Genomic DNA, 22,009 nt, shown 5'->3' on the forward strand with positions numbered 1-22,009 from the left:
TCACTTTCAATTATTTAGGAGTTACTCTATTGGTAACTGTTTGTTTATATGAAAAAGCTGTATGCTTTTCAATGGATATGATCCACTAGGTATACCACACCAAGCCCTACTAAAATAGTTTAACACACTATGCCCTCGTCCCTTTTTTCTGGTCTTCTTTTGTTTTCATGAAATACAAGGCCTGAAAGAGTATAACAGTAAACAGCCAGAGTGATGTCACTCACAGCCCGTGCGGGGAAGGCAAAATTTGAAGAACTGGGAAAAATGTGTAGGATTTAAGATATAATGGAATTTACTATCAAGGGGTCGTTGATTCCAATTGACAAGCCATATTGGTGCTAGACTTTAATGTACAATCAACATTTCATAAACCTTGCTAAAATGATAGCTTTAGACCTTTTATTTAGGCGTTCGTTGAGGAATGGTCCAAAATGAAAATATCCCATTACCCAGTAAAAAAAAGAAAAGAAAAGAAATTGACCAGTTCTCTCTGCTTTCTACATGTACCATATGCAGACCGAGCTACCCCCATTGCAAAGAACCCACAGACGGATGTCCGCTAGATGCCATGCTATCGTGGACAGACAGAGTGCGTGTGCACTGCATGCCAAATGGGACAAACAGTTATCCCAGTTCCCTCCGGCTCCTCCCTGATCTTTGGATTTTAGTATCCCGGCCATGTCAGGCTCTTTTCCATAATTGTATGCACTACTGGTGGCCTCTTAAGGAAGAGAGAAATCCACAAACAAACGCAAATCAGGCCAGAAGGGAGGGAGCTGTGCCAGTACAGTGTTTCAATGCAGTCTGACCACTAGGGACGGTGGCCCGCATATAGTAGTAATGCATTGCAGTGTAGTTGGCTTGGAATTGGGCGCTGTGTGCATTTTTGCACACATCTGAGGAGTATCGAGTTTTCTTGCAGGCCGTGTTGGGGCGCTGTAGTTGCGGCGGCGGTATGGTTCAAGCGGTATGAAAACAAATGCAAATTCTATAATAAGAATTATAATAGGAGTACACTTAAATAGCACTCTTATACAGTTGCACGCTCTAAAAGGTGATTTATCTCTGTGCACTGATAACTGGTGTTGCGATTGTCCAACCCAAGATGTAATCATTTATGCACCTAAAATAGAACGTTGAACAATAAGAATTCAGATTTTTTACCTTTAACCATTAGTTTCAGTACACACCTCTGCAGTGTCTACGTGAGTCTACTGAGCTATTTTACCAGCAAGAGAAACCTCCTGGTTTGCACGGTTGCATGCTGTGCCATGCAAGTGATTTAGTGTTCATGTCGGTTTCCTGCTTGAGCCAGACCCAGGAAATAGGGTGGACGGTAAGGTGCAATCTGCACCCACGCGTGTGCGCCTTTACCAACGTAGGAATATTAGGGATGATGTAGTATTTGATTTTAAAACGATATTCTTAGAGATATTAGTTAAGATTATCTAGTTCAACTCCTTTTCCAACCGTTTGAAGCTGAGCAGACAACTTGCTTCAGAACCAAGGAGCCCAATTAGTAGCCAAGGTGACATGACCATCCATGTCAACAGTAGCCTGGACTCAGAGTATGGCTTAACCTACCCGCGACAACAGTGACTGCTATCGCCATCCAGGACTTCGAGAATCATGGCTATCATAATAGAAAGAGACTCCAGCCATCACCCTCAACAGAGGTGAGGGTTTCAAAACACAAGGGCGCGTGTCCACCGCTGCCCTGCGCCTCCATCTTGCCTCTTGCTGCCCGAAGCCGCTCCTGAGTTTCTTGGCAGTCAAAGTGAGCGCTTGACTTAATATGCTGCTCAAGTTGAAATGACAAGTGAAATGGATATGCTCCCGAATCTGGTCTGTGGCAGGACAACCTGCTTCTCTGGGATTCTGGCTGTCGAAGAAAATTACTCAGCCCCTTTCTGCAGTCAATCACATCTCTGCTGCAGAAAGCCATAAAGGGTGCCTTTCCAGACACGGCAAATCCCACCCTTTTCTCTTTCTCTTTGCGATCCTGATGCTGACCCTGCACATTTTAAATGATCGCAGGGTGGTTCTTACATTTTGGAAAGACTCAGATAGCCTATTTCTTGAATATGCTGCACTGTAGAGACAAAGACGGTCACGCGCATGCCGCCACACTGCCCGAGAGGCGGGGTGGTGTTCATAGTGAAGCAAGTCTCGTGTCCTTCATTGGACAACCAGCTCTTCCATACCTTCCCAACTGGCGTGGTGAAAATTCTTCTTTTGCACTCAAACACACACATAAGCTCTCTGGACCACACAGTCTGCTTCGGCAGTCTTAAATAACTAAATGAAATATATTGAAAACCAAGAATTATGATGAAAAAAATATCTTGCCACTAGAATGCCTGCTAACTTGCCATTTGTAGTAAAGATGCAGGTCTCCACTAGGTAATAATGGAAAGTGCTATTATTCTCATCTGAGGTTGTGCCTTGTGTACCACAAAAAGACATCCTTGCTTATAACCCTCGGGTGAGCACACTATGTACAGTGCTTAGTTGCTTTCCAGCTAGGATTGCGCTTTATAAATCCTATGCATAAATACATACTCTGGTAATCAACGCCCTCTGTGATTATAGATGTATTTCATAGTCTGTTCTTCCCCATCACTTTACTTGGGATGGGAATCATCTAAAATGGAACTCCAGTTACAATTGTATATTTTGGGACTGGAGTTACTTCAACTCTTGTCGTACTGATCACCGACCAAGGAGAACGCCTGCAGCTGAGGCAATTCGCCTCCTTAGAAGCACTATCCAGTGCACCTTAACAAGTGCAATTCCGGGCAACACACTGCATTCTTCCATTCCCCCAGAACACTTAAACTTGCCTTAATAAAGACCCTTGTGTGGTCGAAACACGTGTAGGCACTCTCAGTGACAATAAAGATCTTATGGCACAATATCAGAGCAATTTTGCTCCCTCTTTCAACTAACTGTGACCAAACAGATTGAAAGAACATCTATCATTTTCTAATTTATTGTGTACGCAGCGCCAACATCGTAGGAATCCTACCAAAACTCACTACTTCAACTCTTCTCTGCTAATCTCTTTGCTGCTACTCGCCGCTGTTGTGTGTACGATGAGACTTTTCGATTCTGAGAACCAACACTGTTAACCATGCTGAGCCACTGCGCCAGGTCCTCTGCTATAAGACCTAATGTCTGCTATCACAAATCTGTCTCTGGGCTCTTAAAATTGTATTTTCCCTGTGGCTTTCAGTGTGGGCGTAAGACTTCCCCTTTCCCTCTTAGTTTCCTATGACTAACAGAAAATCCTTTCTTTGTCTACTAGCAAGAGACAACATGGCTGCTCAAACCAAGTTACTGAACTATTGTCAGGGTTTATGGCATACAAATGAGTTGCAAGCAGGACGAGTGCAACAATAAGATCATTCTAAGCGGCAGCCTAGGCTGCGGCTAGCAGTTGATCAGCAGGGAGTATGTTTTGGCCATGAAAACTACAATTCTGGCCCCATTGCAAGATGAGGTGGGGAGCCATAAATGCTCGCAGCACCATTGGTTAAAGGGCCGATCTTTGTGTATAGTAGCATGTTTAAGACCCCCCCTTCCTGCCAATAATGTATTCAATTTTGTTGTAATTGGGAAAGTGTAATATGTCAAAGTAAACATGTTTTAATTTTAGCCTGGCTCCACTTAAAATTTCTATTAAGCATAGTGCGTATCAGTAGATAGTAGCATTTTACAGCTGTTCGAAGTGTTTTGAAGTGCAGATGTTCTGTTTTATTGATTTCTCTTAATGGTAATGTCCATTTTGCTAATCGCCCAAAGGGGCATGCATCACTCGCCAGAACTGTTTAATGAACTGAATCAAAATGTTGAGATTTCTGGGCGATGAACACAATGTTTTTCAAGGCGCTTTGTGTGTGTGTGTGTGTATATATGTCTATGTTGCTAACATATGTTCATCATCTGTCTTGTTGCAATCACTCTTTCAGTAATATTAACACCTTAGTGTCATTCCCTCTGTTACTGTAAGAATCATTGATTTCTATATTTTTTTCGACGCAAATTTTAAGCCTGACAGTAAATTAAGACCCTTTTTAATTTTAGTGAACAGCATGAATATGGATTCTAGCAGAGGTACTGTCGTTTACTTACAATTTCTTTTTTCTACACACTTTTGTCGAGAAATGATTGTATGAAAAATTCCAAAATCTGTTAGAATAATTAATAGCATATTCTGTAAATCACTTGGGTGGCAGCATAGGTTACAGAACCCACACCCACCACACCGCAAGCAGCATTCCTCCACATTACATATGTACTGGTGTTTTATTTACATGTCATTTAAACACAACCACCACGCTAGTGTAATGTCTGTGTTCGACACTTCATCGACATTTTGCCATTGTTCTGTAAACGGGCATCGGGGATGACATCTCCACCTCCCACACATCCACTAAGTATCACGGTGATGTTAACATGTGACTTGATAGCATGGTGTGGGGAAGGGGGCGGAGCATGCATTTACTTTTTCCGCTGCTGTTCGTATGGTGTGTTCGGGGTCAAGGATGAGCCCCTGTTTTGGTTTGATAAAAAATGTCATTGCAGTCTTGACTTGGTAATCTTACCGGACACGGTTTACAAATCAAAGGTAAAATGGGCTAGAGAACAAAAAAATTGCTTCAAAATTTGATGGGTAAACTCTAGCTACTGGGGCAGGTGTGACGGGAGGTAGTGGGATTCACAATGCTTCTTGGCCACAGGTCAGCAAAGATTGTGCGTGTGTGAAGTGTCACAAAAAGGGCAATGCTTTAGATTATGCTACTGCTTAGGTCTCCTATATTTTACATTTGTTTTAAGAACAAATTGTAATATTGCTAATAAAATGAGGTAAGAAAGCTAAAGATTTTGCTGTAGCTATGCAAACTGTGGAATTATCAGTGGGTGTGCCAGTGGGCCTGTGCAACTCTGGCGACACATTTAGGGCGCCAAGGAGGTTTGCCAAACTCGCCCCTAAATCTACCTCTGATCTCCGGTGATGCCAACAGGCACCTGATGAGACCAAGCAGCACTGTCTGAGGTGGGGAATAAGGCAAGCAAGGCCTTTTCTGTACCATGAATGAGGCTGGCATGCTTGGCAGAATATCAAACCGGCTCTAGGCTGAGGGAATAACTAGTGACACAGTATAACTCAAATGTGCTCTCAGTCGTGCAATACTAGGCACCCTGTGAAGTAGCACACTGGGGCCTTTGCAAGCAGAGTAGGCAGAGTTGAGCTCAGGTGTCTTTAACCTGTGGCGCTTGATGTTTTGGAGTGCAGATCTCTTGATTCCTCACCGTTGAATACGCTGGCTACGAATGATGGGAGTTGTAGTCCAAAGCATCTTGACGGGCTTCATTTATGGTTGACAAACTGTTACCCCGATTTATTCTAGCAACATAACTCTTGTATTCAAGGAAGCACCTGCCCCACTAAGGACAGTCTGCAAGCGGGGGTGCTGTGCGCACATGTGTGGCATTGTGTGTTATCGATCCATGTGATTGTCATAATTGATTTACTTAACTTTCTCATAGATCACTCCTGTGCCGACACTGACAAAAGGGCCACCCCCATCATGATGTCTCGTTGAATGGCATCACACTGAGGGCTGTTCTTAATTGACTGGCAGCAGAGGGACATCACATGGAGATGAACACATACAATGCACATGCATATAGTGAACAAAATCAAATTAACCCTTCTGGAGAACAAGCCAACCCCACCTGACAGCCAATAACAGTGCAACACTAAAATTAATCATCCACAACTTCTGTTGGTAAAAAAAAAAAAACTCACTAGGCCAGTCAATTACAGATTTTAGAAAAAAGGTTGGTGGTTTAGCGTTAACAATACAGGTAATAAAGGGGACAAGCTAGAATATATATATATATATATATATATATATATATATATATATATATATATATATATATATATATATATATATATATATATATATATATATATATATATATAGTTACTTAGCAGCTCGTTGTTTGTTTCCCAAAGAAAGTGTTGTAATGTATCAAACTGAATGTTTGTCTGACTGTCTGAAAAATGTGCAAATTTGAAAATGTTAATTTGATTGATTATAAAAAGAAATTATAAGCTTACAAACCAACCCTGTGGCTGAAAAGAACACTTCCCCATTTTCTCTTTCTTTCATCTATGGTCGGATTAGCAAGTCAGCACTGTGAGTACCAAACCACAATCATTTCAGGAGTTGTTTTAATTTCATGTACTACTACTGAGAACAGTGTCGTGTCGTGGCCGTTCTCGTAGACTGTGTTGGTTTAACAAGCGTCCAACCCTTTTGTCTTGTTGTTTTTTTGTCTTTCCTGCTCCCCTGTCCCCCCCTTGTCCCCCCACAGGCTGTGCGTTTGTCACATTTTCTACAAGGGCAATGGCACAGAATGCAATCAAAGCCATGCACCAGTCTCAGACCATGGAGGTACTGTATCATCTGCCCTTTTTTTGTTTTCGTTTTCTTTGTGCAAATGATCAGGGATGCTAAAGCCATACTCTCTCCTGTACCCACCGCTGCCGTTGTAAATGGCGGACCCGCCAATGGGCATGACCAACATTAACATGCTGGGTCAAGCTACAAAAATTCCAAACCTCCCACTGATTCCTGCCAGGGCTTCAGTTACACTTTTTGGCTTTTTTTTCTATTTCAGAAAAAGATAAACATCTTTTGTTAAAATGTTAAAAATATAAATAAATAAGAGCCAGGGAGTCAGACTTCCACAAGTTACATTGTGTTTAAAGTATTGCTTCCTGCTGTGGAGCCACGGACGTATTCTTAAATATATTCTCGAACCTCAACAGAGGTGGGTACCTCCGTCCACACCTTGCAGCTATGTGCAAACTGTTAAAAATCCACTCACTGCTTTGACAGTGACTGTGTTCTCAGACTTGACACAGAGAGCAGAAGTATACTACTTTTTAATTCAATTTTTCTTCCCAACATTTTAAGCAGGGAAACACTTTTGACTTCCCAAAAAATGCCTTGAGTTCCAAATTTGTTGTTGTTGAATCTTTTGTAACTACCGTCTCCCAAAAAGTTAACTGAAGCTCCGGTGTCCGCACCTCACCAACCAAAGTCTTTGAGACCCATCAGTTAGAAATATTTTGCATTTAACTCCTATAAAATGTCAAATTCCAAGGCCCATCGTCACTTAACCTGTTTAAAATAAGAATTTACTCATAGTGAAATATTGATAGATGGACATTTCTTCTAGTTATTGGTTGCCAAACTTACAGGAAATGAGTATACTCTGCATGTTCCAAACGGGCAATAAGGGAGCGACAACAGGCTTGTTTTAGTCAATCAGTTAAAATAATGGATTATGAAAGGCCACCTGAGTGTCTGTCATAGGGTGGTCTTATCCAATTCTCTAGCATGGAAAACGCCTTTCCACTTGGTGGGATTATTTTACCTGCCCAAGACAAAGTAGTGTTTTCTGTTACTGCAGAATAATGAACATACATACATTGAACCTAAGAATGCAGTGAAATTCCAAATGTTTCAGGGATATCCGATGGAGGAAATTTCTCCAAGATTTAAGCTATGCCACAGCCATCAATTTAAAACACTTTTAGAGTTATTTTGGCAAGTGTCCCAACTAGTCGGCCCAATACTGAAAAATGGGTCCATTTGTTCTAATTGCAATGAGAATATGGCTTTAAAGGGGGAAAAATTGTGGGACCCTGGCATACTAGGACCAAAATATAGTTGGCCGGGAACAAGTGCAAAACTGATGGTCGAAAACGTTCAGTACCATCTGTGATCTTGTCATGGTCGCTCAAAAGTTTGCACAAAAAACTCCACGGGAGTGAGGAGCTTTCACTCCTCTTGGATTGTCCGATTTGTGATCATTTCAGCATGCATGTTCTACTCTGTTGTGTATATTGTATCTCTGTGTATGGATAACCTTGTTCGGCAGTGACTTGTGGTGTTTTGTGCAGTGTTTTGGAATTGAGAGAGTTTTTGTTGTTTTCTTTTTCTTTTTTTCTTTTTGTTTCTCCCCCTGCCCTCTCTTTCATCGTTGACGAAGCTTGGTAGCCTCCCAATGCATGTTGGGCGCCTACGTCACCATCCCGGCATCCTGTTTCAGTTCTGTTGCTTTGTGTAATGCGCGCCAGAGCAGGCCTTTCAGTGCATGGGCCAAATGTTGCGATTTAACTGTTCTTTGTCTTTTCCATCAGTAACAGCGTTGCCTTTGTCTCTCTGAGCACACCCTGCAAGGCGGGCGCGCGTTCCACTCATATCAGATAATCAATGGTTTTCCCTTGCAGTGCTTTCTCTTTTACCCTGGAAATACAGTATTGGAAGACACATTAGCTACGCTGTTTGCACACAGTAGAAAATAATTTGATTTGCTCTGTTTGAATGAACCGAATCAAAAACCTCTAGTGCACCTTTTCTCCTTGCTTGAGAGTAATAGGTTTATAATCCAAAGTGGCATGTCGCTTCCCCTTTTTCAGAGACATTCATTTGCTTCCTTGTGTTTATGCATATAGTTTACTGATGGCAGTGTAGGTATCGTATAGTGTTCAGTGTATTTTATGGTGTGTGCATAGTTTACTGGTGACAGTGTAGTGTATCTTATAGACCGTTTAGTGAATGTGTAATGTATTGTAGAGTGTTTGCATAGAGTTTACCGTTGGCATTGTACAGTACGATATACTGTGTAGTATAACTATTGTCTGATATATGTATAAAGTTTACGTATGGCAGTGTAGTGTATTGTAGAGTGTAGCACAAGTGTATTGTATGCATAGAGTTTTCTGATGGCAGTGTAAGAGTGTAGTGTATCGTAGTCTATGTGCATAGTATTTATTGATGGCAGTGTAGTCTATTGTGCAGCGTGTAGGGGGCATCATTATGTCACAGGTCATTACCACTTTGCTGGCCTGTTTTGAACAAACGGACAAGCAAACGTGATTTGACGCACCCTAAGGCATTGAGTGGATAGGCACTCAATTATCCCCCCCCCCCGCCGCTAACCCCGTTGCCTAGGATAGTGGTAACTGACATGAGCAAAAGACCTGTAGTAGCACTCTGGAAGATGGGGGTTCGGGGTCATACATAAAGCACAGGATTCTGGCACTGCATTGAGTCCCCCTTTTGTAACTATGGAATAGGAGAGGGTTCACTGAAAAGTCAGCACCAAATCTGATGGTAGGCATTTGAGACTTCAAGGTCCTTTAAAAGTAGAATTGGGTCCCCTAAGCCAAGAAGATGATGGAGAGTTTTAGGTACGTGGCCCCATTCCCAGAGCAGGCATGCAGACGCGCCCACGCGTGCACACACGCACACTCAGTGGGTGCAATACCGCTAGGAGGATACTTAAGGGCACGGCACGTCACGTCGCTGACCCTCGCCTGAGTAGGGGGAAGATAGCTAGATGTAAACTACCCATACATAGCAGGTGACCGTAAAGTTCGGTCTGTGGGTAAAGTACGAAATGAAAACAGAGAGAGGAGGTTGTAGTGGGTGGGAAGTTAATCCGGCAATGAGCGTTGTGAAATGTTATTTAAAGCTGGCTTCTAAAAACTCTTGACATTCGAGGTCTAACAAACCGAGCTCTAAATGTGGGAGTATCTTGTTACGTGATCAGTTCAATTGATGAGTGCGGGGCAGTCAATCCCCTGTTGAGTGTGAACATGGATGTCATAGTGCACTTCCCGTATTACCTGCCACATGTAAGTTTTGGCACTTTGGCTAAGAACGTAAATGCTATACAAACATTGAGCAGTAATTGGGTATTTAATTATTTGATAAACCTTCCTGCACAGCTTATCTATCCCAACTATCTGCCTGACTTTGCTTCTCTCTACCACTGAATGTTCTATCCTACTCCTCCTTTGCCTTTATGACTGCCTGGAGTGCTACGGCGCCGTAAACTATAGCAGGAGGAGCGATACACATTTGCGATAACATAGCTAGTAGATTGGCAGTTGAGAACACTTTAGAAGTGTACAATGCACAACTATGCCGTAAAAGAAATGGAGAATACCTAGTAGGAAAGCGGATGTCCGCTACTTTCTGTGAGCTCAATGCAGCCATTCAAGAAAGTGACTTGAAATTTAAGCCCGTTGATCTAATGCATATCAGATTCACTCAAGTTCACCACACCTTGGTGGGGTTTACATGAACCAACAAACAAGGTCTGGATCTACCCAAGCGGAGTATCCGTCGACGCCCCTCTGCTCGAACCAGCACAATCTTTTTATCTAAGCATGCCTTGAGCTTCCTGTTTTAACCAGGAGGAAATGTCTTTCCTGATCCACTCAATGGCAGCTCATTATTGCTGCGCCAATAGTCTATTTGTCTAAGAAACCATCTAGAGGGCCCCAGAACTCCTAGTAGAGCTAGGTCAGGAGCATCTTGGCCTACCCACCCAATGAGTACTTCAGCAAACTGCATTTTGTTTAATTTGGTCTAACTATCTCCGAAAGAGTAGCGCTTGCACATCAACGATGCCATGGACCATATCATGTGCAGCTTTTGTTCCTCCGACTTCCTGACACAGGACACAACTAAATGCCCATTGTCGTATTCATGGCTTGATTTCCGATTCCGCTCGCTGAAGATTAGGAAATGCATTCACGAAGAATAGACAGTTTCTCTGAAGGGGCAACCGGCAGGGTTACAAACAACGATTTCTTTCAGACCTACAGGAGCGGGTGCTCTTTGCCAGAATAGGCACTGCACTATGCTGCAGTCCACACCCCGGCATGCCTAAGACTACACTCATGGGCAGTGTCCACTTCTAGCTCTACAAGCTATCCATTGACCATTTCCTTGGCCACGTCGGATTTAAAGATGCAATGTCCAATGAAGGAAGATATAAGCAATAATAGATTGATTGATAGTTCGTATTTCTTTGAGTGGAGTAGAGTAGGCCACGTCGGTTAACAACCCACATATGCCACAGCACCACTTAATAGCTATTCCTGGAAATTCACCTACCGTTCAGAGACACGCAGCAATGCTTTGTGGGTACGCAAATTAAGCGAAAGCTTTGCATTTTAGCTGTGTGTGCTATTGTCATCTTATAGGACAGCGCTATTTTATACAATCGTTTCTCAACCGAAGGCAGGCTTCTCTCAAGGATGCAGAAAACCACATGCACATATCACTCTCCTATATTAGGCGCTTAGGAATCTTGTCACTTTGTAGAAATTGCCTTAATGTATGTAGTGAAGGCCGACGATTAATACGTTTGTGACGTCAGCTACCACTTGCCGGGGCAGCTGCTAAAGCACCAGTGGCATTCTGTCATGAGATGCCTTTGTGTTAGGAGAATATTAACCGACTACTGAACGCTCTGTTATGCAAAATGTCCAATCCAAACTGGAAGGATCAACTGGGGAAGGTTGACCGTCCGCGCAATACAGCAAAAGCAACAACGGTCATTTCTCGAAGTGTCCTTATAATACAGGGTATGGTGGCACCATAGCAGGGTCACAGGACACTTTACATAGGCACATGTGAAAATATGTGGGCAACATGGGCCGGCTGAAGCATTAGGAGGCTTATATGGACACAAGTGAACATAAGACCGCCACAAAGGTGGTATAGGGCCATAACGCATAATACCCATTATGTATTTTTCAGTTTTCTCATTGGTCAAAAGCTTGAGATTAAAAGGATTTAAACAATATCTGAAAATTATGATCCGGTCATTTTTACTTTAATTCCTTGTGGTAGGATAGCAGCCGCAAGAGGGTGGGTGGGTGTAAGGGGGGGGGGGGTGGCGAGACAGAATGCGCCTGATTCTCATTCACCTCGCTTCCTATTTAAATCCCACCCAGATTTGTATTTAATACTTTCATTCCTCTGGAAAGTTGACTTTTGAGAGCTAATATCGCCGGACACTGGAGAATCCCCATAATGCCCCTTGGCATTTTTGATTTCTTGTCTAATGAAAAAAAATTGACTTTTGAAATGGAAGGTTGCATATCACGCAATCAAGTTCCACCTGCGCCAGCGGAGTGCCTTTTACAGGTTTTCATTATTTTCCCTTCTTTGGCACACATAGTTCACTAAGATTAAGACAGATTTTCTTCGCTCCCTCAGAGCCCGGCACAATCGGATTGTAAACGCTTCTAACAATAAGGCCCCCCCGCCAAACCCCAAGACCCCCTACCTCCTCCTTCGGAAGTAATGCCGCCTTTTCGCATTCTTTTCAGTCCCCCGCTCTCACCTGCTCTCAGGCGATTCATTGTAAAGTGTTCTTCTTGATCTTCATATTCCACAGATTCCCCAAAATTCTTGGTCACTCAAAGAAATAGGCTGCATCTAAATGTTTTGCTAAAAACACTGGTATGTGATTTATACTAGCCCCCTTGTTCTTAAAGGAAAGCACTTTGCTCTGTGTTTTTAATTGCAAGTTTCTTTTCGTGAAAATGAGGTTACAGTGCTGTGTGTGTGGCTTTCCATGGTTAACATCAAACAAATTTGCATAACATCTAAGCAGGGGCGTTGCTGGGGGGGCGGTCTAAGGGGGCTGTAGCCCCTGATCTTTTGTTTGTAGCCCCGGATAGAATCTCAGGAGCTACAGCCAAAAGACTAGCTAGCCCCCAGTCCCAACAGTTCCGACATCAGCTTAGCCCCGGGTCTTTGCCAGACCTAGCAACACCCCTGCATCTAAGATCACTGTATGCTCGAAGAATGCGCAAACGTTACTTCAGCGGGTGTTGAAGACACCCGCCATCATACGCTGGCCCCGGGATAGTTCAAGCTCCTTCCTAGGCTGGTATGATATGATAGTTTATTTGTATAGCACCTATACACGGGTGTTTCAAAGCGCTTCAAGGCAGGGGAAGGGAACAAGGGAAAAATAAAATAACATAACATTCTTACAAGGCCTTCAGAATGGGTAAATGAACTATCATACTAGGCCTGATGACATTTCAGATAGTGCAAGATCGTTGACAATAATGAGGGAAGGAAGGGTGGGGTAAGAGGGAGGTGAGGAACCAACAATAAGACTGCAGTAAAAGCTGCAGGAGGAGCAGATAACACGATTTTCTTTGAGACTAACAGGGGGAAGTTAAACAGGGTTGCCTGCTTGCGCCACTCCTCTTTATAATCCTCATGACAGATTTTGTCCCTGCAAGACACAACAATAGGGTGTGTCCGCTGAGGCTAGATAATAAGGAATATAGTGCTTTACTTTATGCCGATGACCCTGTCCTCTTGGCGTTTTCCCCAGCTGGCCTCAAACAACGGCTGAATTATGCCGTGGATGTCTTGGAAGCACATACACGTATGTTGAATAAAACCAAAATTCTAATCTTTGGGAAAAAGAAAGTGCCATGGTGGAAAATAAAAGGAGATCCCATAGAAGTTGTGGACTCCTACATTTATATGAGCCTAAAGTTTGCAAAGAATGGTCTCTGGAAGGAACACATTAAATATCAGACGGGCAAGGCTAAGATTGGGCTCCAAGGATTACAAAGGTTTTTTATTTTATCTATGGAGCCTGTAGGCTAGACAAGTATATAGAGGTCTTCAACTGCAAGGTAGCATCTCACATATTGTATGGCAGCAAGATTTGGGGCCATAGCAGCTGCAAGCCTTTGGAGGTGGTACTGAAAGGTTTTTGAAAGGGTTGTTAGAAAAAGCATTGAAGTTTTGAGGCTCTATTGCTGCACATTTGCAATTATGCACACACTGTTTGCCTGTGTGCAATCATATTCTTGGCTGCGTACATGCTTGTGATCTATTTGCACTGGTGATAATGTGGCTGAGCAAGTGTAAACCGGATTTTGCATTTCCTGACCACGGAGAGTCGGTCTAGAGTGCATTCCATTCCATCATTTTTCTTTTGTCGGTGATGTTACAGAAGGTTCATTTGCTATATGCAAATATATTTATACTAGTGTGAAAGCCTGTGTACACAGGCCACAGTGCGTGAGGAGCAGACAAATGTACAGCGGGCCTAATAGATTTCCTTAGGCACCAGCTCCCTCTTGCAGTGCTAAGAGATGAAGCAGGCAATCTCTACTGTGCATGAATGCATCAGACAAACATACATCGTGGCTTCTGTTCTAATGCACCTAGGAGATCCCTTTGCATTCTGGAGTGGACAGCGTCCTTTTTTGATCTTCCAAAACTAGTTTGAGGTTATTCACCATCTGCAATGTTAAAGAGGAGATAAACAAAAAAAAACATTGAATGGATTGCTTCTGAGGGGAGTTTCCACTGGTTACAATAATTCATTAAAGCATTGGCATCTGGCAAATGTTTACTTAAATTTTTCCATATCAATGGAATCTTCGATTTTTAAAAAACCCACAACAAATGGATGGGTTGTGGAACAGGTGCATGGTCGGCTTTTTGTACCCCACCTGCTCAATTTACTACCACTCAGCGCTCAGAAACCTTTTGTACACAGAATTACTATTTCCTAGAAAGGTTTTTGCCAGGCATTTTCACAGATTTTCAGTCGCTCTGGATAGGCTCCGGTAAAACCTCACAAACAACTGCTTTTCTACGATTTAAAAAAAAATAAAAATCCTTTTAGTGTGGGATATTTTCGGCAGAACATTAATGCATTACAAGTACTATGTGGCAGAATCCACTGAAATGCATTCTTCAGCGGATGGTAGATTTATTTTATTTTTTTCCAGAGGAGAAACATTTTTTAATGTAATTCTCAATTCCATGAAGGTGCAGATCTCTACTGGAGCTAATGAATGCATTCATTCATTCAGCCTTCGTGTCTTGGACTCCTCCATGCATTGTTTGCAGGAATGATCATTTCAGCTTTCAGGCCACCCGTGGTGTTACTTAGCGCTATACAAAAGCCCAAACAAAAGCTATATTCTCCCACATCTAGGATGGTCCGTTCCACTGCGAAGAGGAAGAGCGATCAGGTTGATTCCTGAAATTCCACTCTATGCCCTTGCTGGAGTATTCTCCGCGCTCCAGCGTTGTGAAGACCAAATGTCGCGGTTTTGCTGGCACTTTTCCTGTTTTCCTCGACCTGTCCGAGCACCCTTCTTTGCAAACCATGCCCCTGGAGAAGGTCTGGTGAGCACGTCCATTAGGGTTAAAAAGACGCACATGCTGCCACTTCCACCACGCCTTTTCTGGTTTCACAACTTGATGTCGCTCTGACGTCTTCCAATGAGATCGGCCTACAGGAGGATTGGCGGGAAGAATCCCAGCTTTAAACAGCTGTGCCTTATTCGTGCCTCTTTATGTACGCTCAGCCACAGGTATCCAAGTACCCTACACCTGGGAAAGGAACATTTTTGACTAGTACCACTAATCTTCCTGTCACTGGCTGCGTAATTTCTTTGATAGGCGTGTGACACCTTTTTCTGTTGACGGCCGCCATTGAAGTGTAGAGCTACTTTTGTGTTGGGGCAAATAGTCCTATTTCTGTGTTGCTGGCCTGACCCAGTTTTGATTTTGAATATTGGTCAACCAATCCTGAAGGCTGTATTAACACCAAATCCTAATGACTGCAGGAACACTGGTAACCTAGACTGCCAAATGTTACGTTCTAGGTCTTAAAGTTTGTTATTCAAACCTGAATGTTGATCAATCCTGCTTGGTTAGTTGTAGTGTCTTTTATCAATAATCCTAGTGTTAATATCCAGCCTTCTAAAACATACTGGAAGACATACATTAATTCAAGCGTAATCACCCCTCGATTAAGTGATTGTTCATATATTTTTTTCATGAATACTCCACAAACAATTGGACTCCCTGATCCTGATTTGTTATCGATCGCACCACCACATTATTCCAATGGTTAGAAGTACACATTTTATTGCAAGGGAGAATGCATTTCTGCGCAATTCCTTCTTTAAATAAAGGCAAGGACATTGGACAATTAAATTATCATAGTACTTAGTTTCATATTTCTTTGATGGGTCTCCATTTAGGCACCTTGTGATTTAGAAACCAGCGCGGTTTTATGGACTATATATATATGATATGAGAAGTCATTTATAATGTGCCTGCACACAAGTGTTTCTAGGCGTGACAGGGCAAAGGAGGGAAGACGACAAAATCTTACTAGGCCTTGTGTCATTCAAATTGTGCAAGTGCGAGAGTTTATTTGTCCATTTGAAATGCGTAAAGAAATCCTCGTTAGTGTGTTAGAGCGCAGCACTGGCCTCATTGACCAAGCACTGCACTCCCTACATATCTGTCTTATGCCACCCGCTGCATTGCTAAGTGAGGGTCACATCAGCCCGAGGCATCTTGGTGTCACTGGGTACAGTGGAAATAATTCATTGATGGGGTTGTGCTTGTCAACTCACTCAATAGTCTAGTTGGGTCTCTAGGATGACAAAAACTGCCTTATTTGTGTTCAATCCCAACAAAATTTGTTCTCGTACATTGTCCATAATCTAAGTCTAACTGATTTTGTTGTTCAGTGTGTTGATGAACCCAACCCTAAAACCTACAGATTGCTGTTTTATTATTTTAGACCCATCAGTGTACCTGATCCTACTTAGCAGAAGTAATATGAGGTTTTGCGGGAAGCCGCCCTCGCCCATTTTCTCTTAAGGGTACCTAAGAAATAACGGGTAGAATCCAGACTACTAAAATGTATTCTTGGCATCTGACCGGCTCACTAGAACTGAATAAAACCATTGCGTCTCATTATGCCCACTTAATGACATCATCATGGTGGCCACTAGTGCAGACAATATTCTGGTGATGGCTACCCAGAGAAGGTTGACTCGTTTATTTAAGGGCGTCTTATGGATGCCTATATGTTCCGGTAAAATATTTGCTGGTGCAGGGAGAAAATAGGAGAACCTGGATCTGGTGGCCACTCTGGTTCCGTTATGCTTTGACGTCAGTTGATTTTGCTGGTAAGGTCCATGCAACCCATCTTTGAATGAGGATGTATATGGAAATGGATATGATCATGAGCAGGTCGGATGACTGGTGTGTTGGTTATTTGATTATTTTCTTGACATGTTAAATTACTGTTGAATAACTGCAGGGTTTTCAACTGTTTCGCGTTCCAAAACGGCTGCGTGAAAGTTTCAGGTGAGAATTGTACAGTGAACAGAATGTTCTTTATTCTTGCCATTTTCTGATCTGTCCAATCCCAGGGCTGCTCTTCACCGATAGTGGTGAAGTTTGCAGACACTCAGAAGGACAAGGAGCAGAGACGCATGCAGCAGCAGCTGGCGCAGCAGATGCAGCAACTCAACACTGCCACCTGGGGGAACCTCACCGGCCTTGGCGGACTCACACCGCAGTACTTGGCTGTAAGTATTAATGGTAGTAGTAACATGTGTTTATATAACACAGCACCCCATGTTTATCCTGCTCCTAAGCATGTTACTCTGGTTCATTGAGCAATTTTATGGCACACAATTTATCAACCTCCCGTTAAGGTTTGAGTTAGTCCTGCAAGGGTTCCAAACTTTGAATTCAGGTTACAATTGCAGGTGCCTGAAATGAGCGTTAACTCACTGAGTCATCTCTCTAGCTGTTGATGACGACTCCATGAACACCTCATCACCCTATAAAACGCAGCTAGCCGAGCACATTCTGGCTACTTGCTCACATATGTATCCTTCAGGCCTAACACAGCCAGAACCCAGTCTGGGTGTCAACCCACCAGACTCCACACATCCAACTGATATCTTCAGCACCACACCTAACGCTAGGATGCAGCTACCATCCGGCAATTACATCAGCTGCACACATATCTGGTGCACCCACGCACCCTACAACACTATCTCTCTACTGACCATAACTACGGTTCCCGAGGGCGTTCAACCTACCAGCGCTTTGAGGTCATACCAATGATATATAGTCCGCTATAGAAATGCCAAGTAACATAACATAACATGTGAGTTACCGAGTTTGGAGAATGAGAAAGTGGGACTTGACTTATTGTTTTTAGCAATTGTCAGGAGCCTTTGTCGATTTTCAGCTAAATGATGCAGAAAGGATTGTTTTTAATAAAAGTATGTGTACCCCCACAACCTACCATGCCAGGGGCACTCGCTACTGAAGTCACACCTGCTTGGATATCCTTATTCTAAACTGAATTGTGATAATGATGCATGTATAAAGGATCTACCCTGTAGCTACAGTGACCTAAATAAAAGGAAACATGTCCTTCTGCAGTGGACTGCAACCTTTGGCTCTCCAGATGTTTTGGACTGCAACTCCCATGACCCTTCATCATTGACTATGCTGGCTACGCTGATGGGAGTTGAAGTTCAGACATCTGGAGCATGAAAGATTGCAGACCTTTGTAAAGCCGTCATGTGAAGCTTGTGAAACATTAATACTCCTATTCCACCAGCATAGAGGAAACCGATTGATATAATGTTCTACAAGCGGAAAGCGTGCAGCATGCTCAGCGTGTAGTACTTGGCCCAGTCTACCAATTGATTTTATCCTTCCATGATTGACCAAGCTAGTACAGACGATATGTTAGACTGGGCAGTATTTCTCGTTAGGCCTGCCAAGAATGACTTTACACGAAGATCCGCAAGGAGCTGAGAGCTTTCCTGGAAGATGGTGGTTGGAGACACTGATTCACAAATTAATGGCTGACCACTTCCCACCAATCCCCCCACCCCAGCAAGAAATCAGTTGGTCTATTGAACCGACTGTTGTCCTAGTTGTGTAAAGCAGTTGTGTCTCTGTATTCTGTTTTGTGAAATTAATAGCTCATCTTAACCTGAAGCTTGAATTCCCCAGTAGAAATAATGTGGATGGCCATGGGCCAACCCTCTTCTTCCGTGTCAAATGCTATCTCATCTGCTGCTCTGCCTATCCAGTTCCCACCTGACACTCTTCCCTGCTCTTCTTCAGCTAGAAGTCTCATCTATGACCCTTCTCACATCTTCTCTACTTTCATCTCCAAAGCAGGAACAGCAGCTCACCTCAACCACCTAAATATTTGAAAAATCAGGCACCTCTTTCCTTTCAACACTGTCAAGCATCTCTTAACCACTCTTGCCTGCTCTAAACTGGAATCCTGTGCCAACTCTTCTTTGGTCTCCCCAGCTATGCTTTCTGTCCTCTCAACAAAATCATTAACTTCTCTACGAGGACTCTCTTTGAACTCCCACTCTTCACACCTACTTCCTTGTGCCGTCACCAGGCTAGATGGCTGATGATGCAAAACAGGGTCAGATTAAAATGTCTTCTCCTGGTTCACAAATCTATCCATGATGAAGCACCACTATATCTATCCTCCTCTATAAGCCTTCTGATAATCTCTGCTCTGCCTCTCGAGTACTCTTGTGACACCTTGCCCTCCCTGTGCTTCCTCCCACGTCCGCTCTTTCTCTCTTCTTGCTCCACTTGAATGGAGTTCCCTTCCCCCGGACATCCGAGAAACCGTCTACACACCGATTTGATCAAAACCAAACTAAAAGCCTACCTCCTCGCCTCTGAGTTGCCCTCGTGACCTAACTCCCATCTGCCTGATAGCTAACATTTTCCCACTGTCCCTCACTTCCTCTGCTTCTACTCTAGCACTTCACCCATTATGGTCACGTCCCCAGCATAGCTGCCCGTACCGTCTACCTGCACTTAAAAATGTCCAATCTTGGTTGTTCTTAATGTATGTCCACTTATGTATTGTCCCCGGTGACTGTTCCGTGTACCCCCCTCCACAACCTGGTCAGAATGTCCCTCAACCTCACCCCATTGTAAGAAGCTCACTGCGTCCCGTCAAATCTGTTTTTATTTTTTAAATCTTTTGTACGTTTTTTTTTATGATCAAAAGAGCATTGTTCCTCCTTTATATAAATAAATACAATAAAATAATCGGGTCTGATATTCCTTGGAATGCTCACCTCTGGGCAGACTGGCAAAAATTTACGCAAATGGAAAAGGAAGCAGCTTTTATTTCTTCATTTGCGTTAGTTTGAGAAATGCACAGGTCACCTTCTCAGAGGGGTAGAAATGCAAGGGAGACAGCAGTTTTTACACATTAACTTGTCCTACAACGTCAATCCCCTCCACCCGCCCCCCCCCCCGCCTGCTTTGAGTAAGCACAGAGGACTCTTTGGTTTGTGTTTATTTTAAACTGCAACCAATTTTTGACCACAGGATGCACTTTAAAAATCCCAGAAACGCCCCCCTCATTTCCACAAAGGGAGTAAAAGGGAGCCCTTCAAGTTAAAGTTGAAATAGCAATGCAACTGAACCTGACACATGTAAAAGCTTTAACTTTAAACATTGATAAACGTACTTCAGATTGAGGCAAACCAACATTGCCACTTTTAAGACATTCCAACAATTGTGCCAACTGATTCTTATGGGAGCCTAGTGTAAAATAATTGTGGCATGCATTGATCACTTTTAATGCACGTTTTGGGAAGTACTTTCCTGCCCGTGTGCTCTTAACCTAAACATCACTGCTGTCAAAAGAAAGAAAGTCTGATTGGACGTGCTGTCATTTGAACCTGAGGCAGGAGGGCAAACTGAGCATCCTGTTGTGGGTCCACCAAGTCAAACACCCACAATAAGGCTGTGTGGTCCCATAACCCCACACATCACAGCAGAGAGATGGCGGTGGAGGAGGGGCAGTCAAGAAAGGCGGGGCAATTCTATGGTACAACCAAGTTACAAAGGGTCGACATGGTAGAAGGTTGCGGGAAGCAGATGCCTGGCAATTGGCACTAGAGGGCCTTCAGCGGGTGCGGCTGACCAACCCATGCCCCCGGAGCGGCATCCCAAGTATTCCATTTCACTAATGACTCGATTCAAGACCTTAACTGAGCCGAAGCCTGGATGGAACCCTGCACTGATTGATGGGGATGAATTAAAGTACGCATCAGGCTACAATTAGTCACGCTATGTTACTTTAAATAGATTTTACACCTGACTGTTACAATGCGGAAGTTGATTAATTGTCTTGCGGCAGCAATGTTATTGAGTTGTTTGTGTGTGTACGCCTGCGCACGAGTGTGTGTGTTTCTTAATAAAGATTACAATGTAATAGGGATCTACAGCATGTCCTCTGGGGTTGCTCAGCCCAGCCTGACAATATGAATGTGCAGGAGAGTAGGAAAATAGCAAAAAGTGTAATTTAGTGATTAATGGTCGCGCCTGCTGATGCATCCTTTTCCTCTTCTGTTCCCCCGCAGCTCCTGCAGCAAGCCACGTCCTCCAGTAACTTGGGAGCCTTCAGCGGCATCCAGCAAATGGCAGGTGAGCGGAATGAAAATACCACTTCCTGTGAACGTGACTCCATTTTCCACAGTCTTCATGTTCGTTTATGCTTGTTGTCGTTTGAGTGGTGGATGGGTGACCACGGGCAGTGTGCCATCCCTTTTGAGTTGCCAACACTCATGTCTTTCGAGATTAACTGATTGTTCTCGAGGGGTTTATGGTTTCTAGAGCTCTTTAAGATACCACAATCCCACAAAAACGCACAAAAAAAAGCAGGATCCAGCAACGGAGAACAATCCTTGCACATCAGAGGGGTACAAAGAGTGCAGTTATCTGGGCGGGGTGATCTGTGAGCACATCTGAGATGGGCGCGGGAAGGTGGGATACTCTTAATCGCTCCCAATTTCCCAGTGTTCACAGGAACTGTCGGCAGTAGAAAGTCTTCCGGCTCCTGGTTTGTGCATTTCCGGAACCGGAGGCTCTTGTTGGATTCCATATGTACCCTGCCCATCCCAATATCTGTACAAGGTCTACCCTTTTCAAAATCTCCTCCTTTGCTGATCGCCCGCCAATACAATCCGCATTTAATCTTTTCCTTCTTGATTTGTGTTCTACTTTCCCACTTCTGCCGATGAGAAGCCTTTTACAACCAAGCAGAGTTTGACAACCAACAACACCCCCATCTATCTGATGATACATCCAACACCCTCACACGCTTCAATATGAGTAGCGGAATGGAGTCTTTCCCTCCCTAAATGAAGGAAGACTGTTTATTGCAACCCTAATGTGAGCGGGCAGTTCCGCCCCACCACCCACTCACCGCATAGAATGAAATAGGCGCACAGAACCCT

The 22,009-nt window shown here is 43.4% G+C and overlaps 1 protein-coding gene across 20 annotated transcripts in view; it reads left to right on the forward strand.

Annotated features, from left to right (window-relative positions):
* The window catches only part of CELF2 (CUGBP Elav-like family member 2), a 1,289,895-nt gene that overhangs the window by 1,148,306 nt on the left and 119,580 nt on the right, over nt 1–22,009 (forward strand). For 13 of the 20 annotated variants that reach the window (XM_069629690.1, XM_069629687.1, XM_069629686.1 and 10 more), the window contains 4 exons: nt 4,087–4,116; nt 6,391–6,470; nt 17,120–17,278; nt 21,134–21,197. In XM_069629690.1, the coding sequence (XP_069485791.1) occupies nt 4,087–4,116; nt 6,391–6,470; nt 17,120–17,278; nt 21,134–21,197 (333 nt within the window). The remainder of the gene's footprint in view (nt 1–4,086; nt 4,117–6,390; nt 6,471–17,119; nt 17,279–21,133; nt 21,198–22,009) is intronic. The other 7 variants (XM_069629693.1, XM_069629699.1, XM_069629701.1 and 4 more) reach the window with 1 other exon arrangement.

The sequence above is a fragment of the Ambystoma mexicanum genome, chromosome 12 (assembly GCF_040938575.1).
Source record: "Ambystoma mexicanum isolate Mex_15411 chromosome 12, UKY_AmexF1_1, whole genome shotgun sequence".
In the NCBI taxonomy this organism is placed as follows: Eukaryota; Metazoa; Chordata; class Amphibia; order Caudata; family Ambystomatidae; genus Ambystoma; species Ambystoma mexicanum.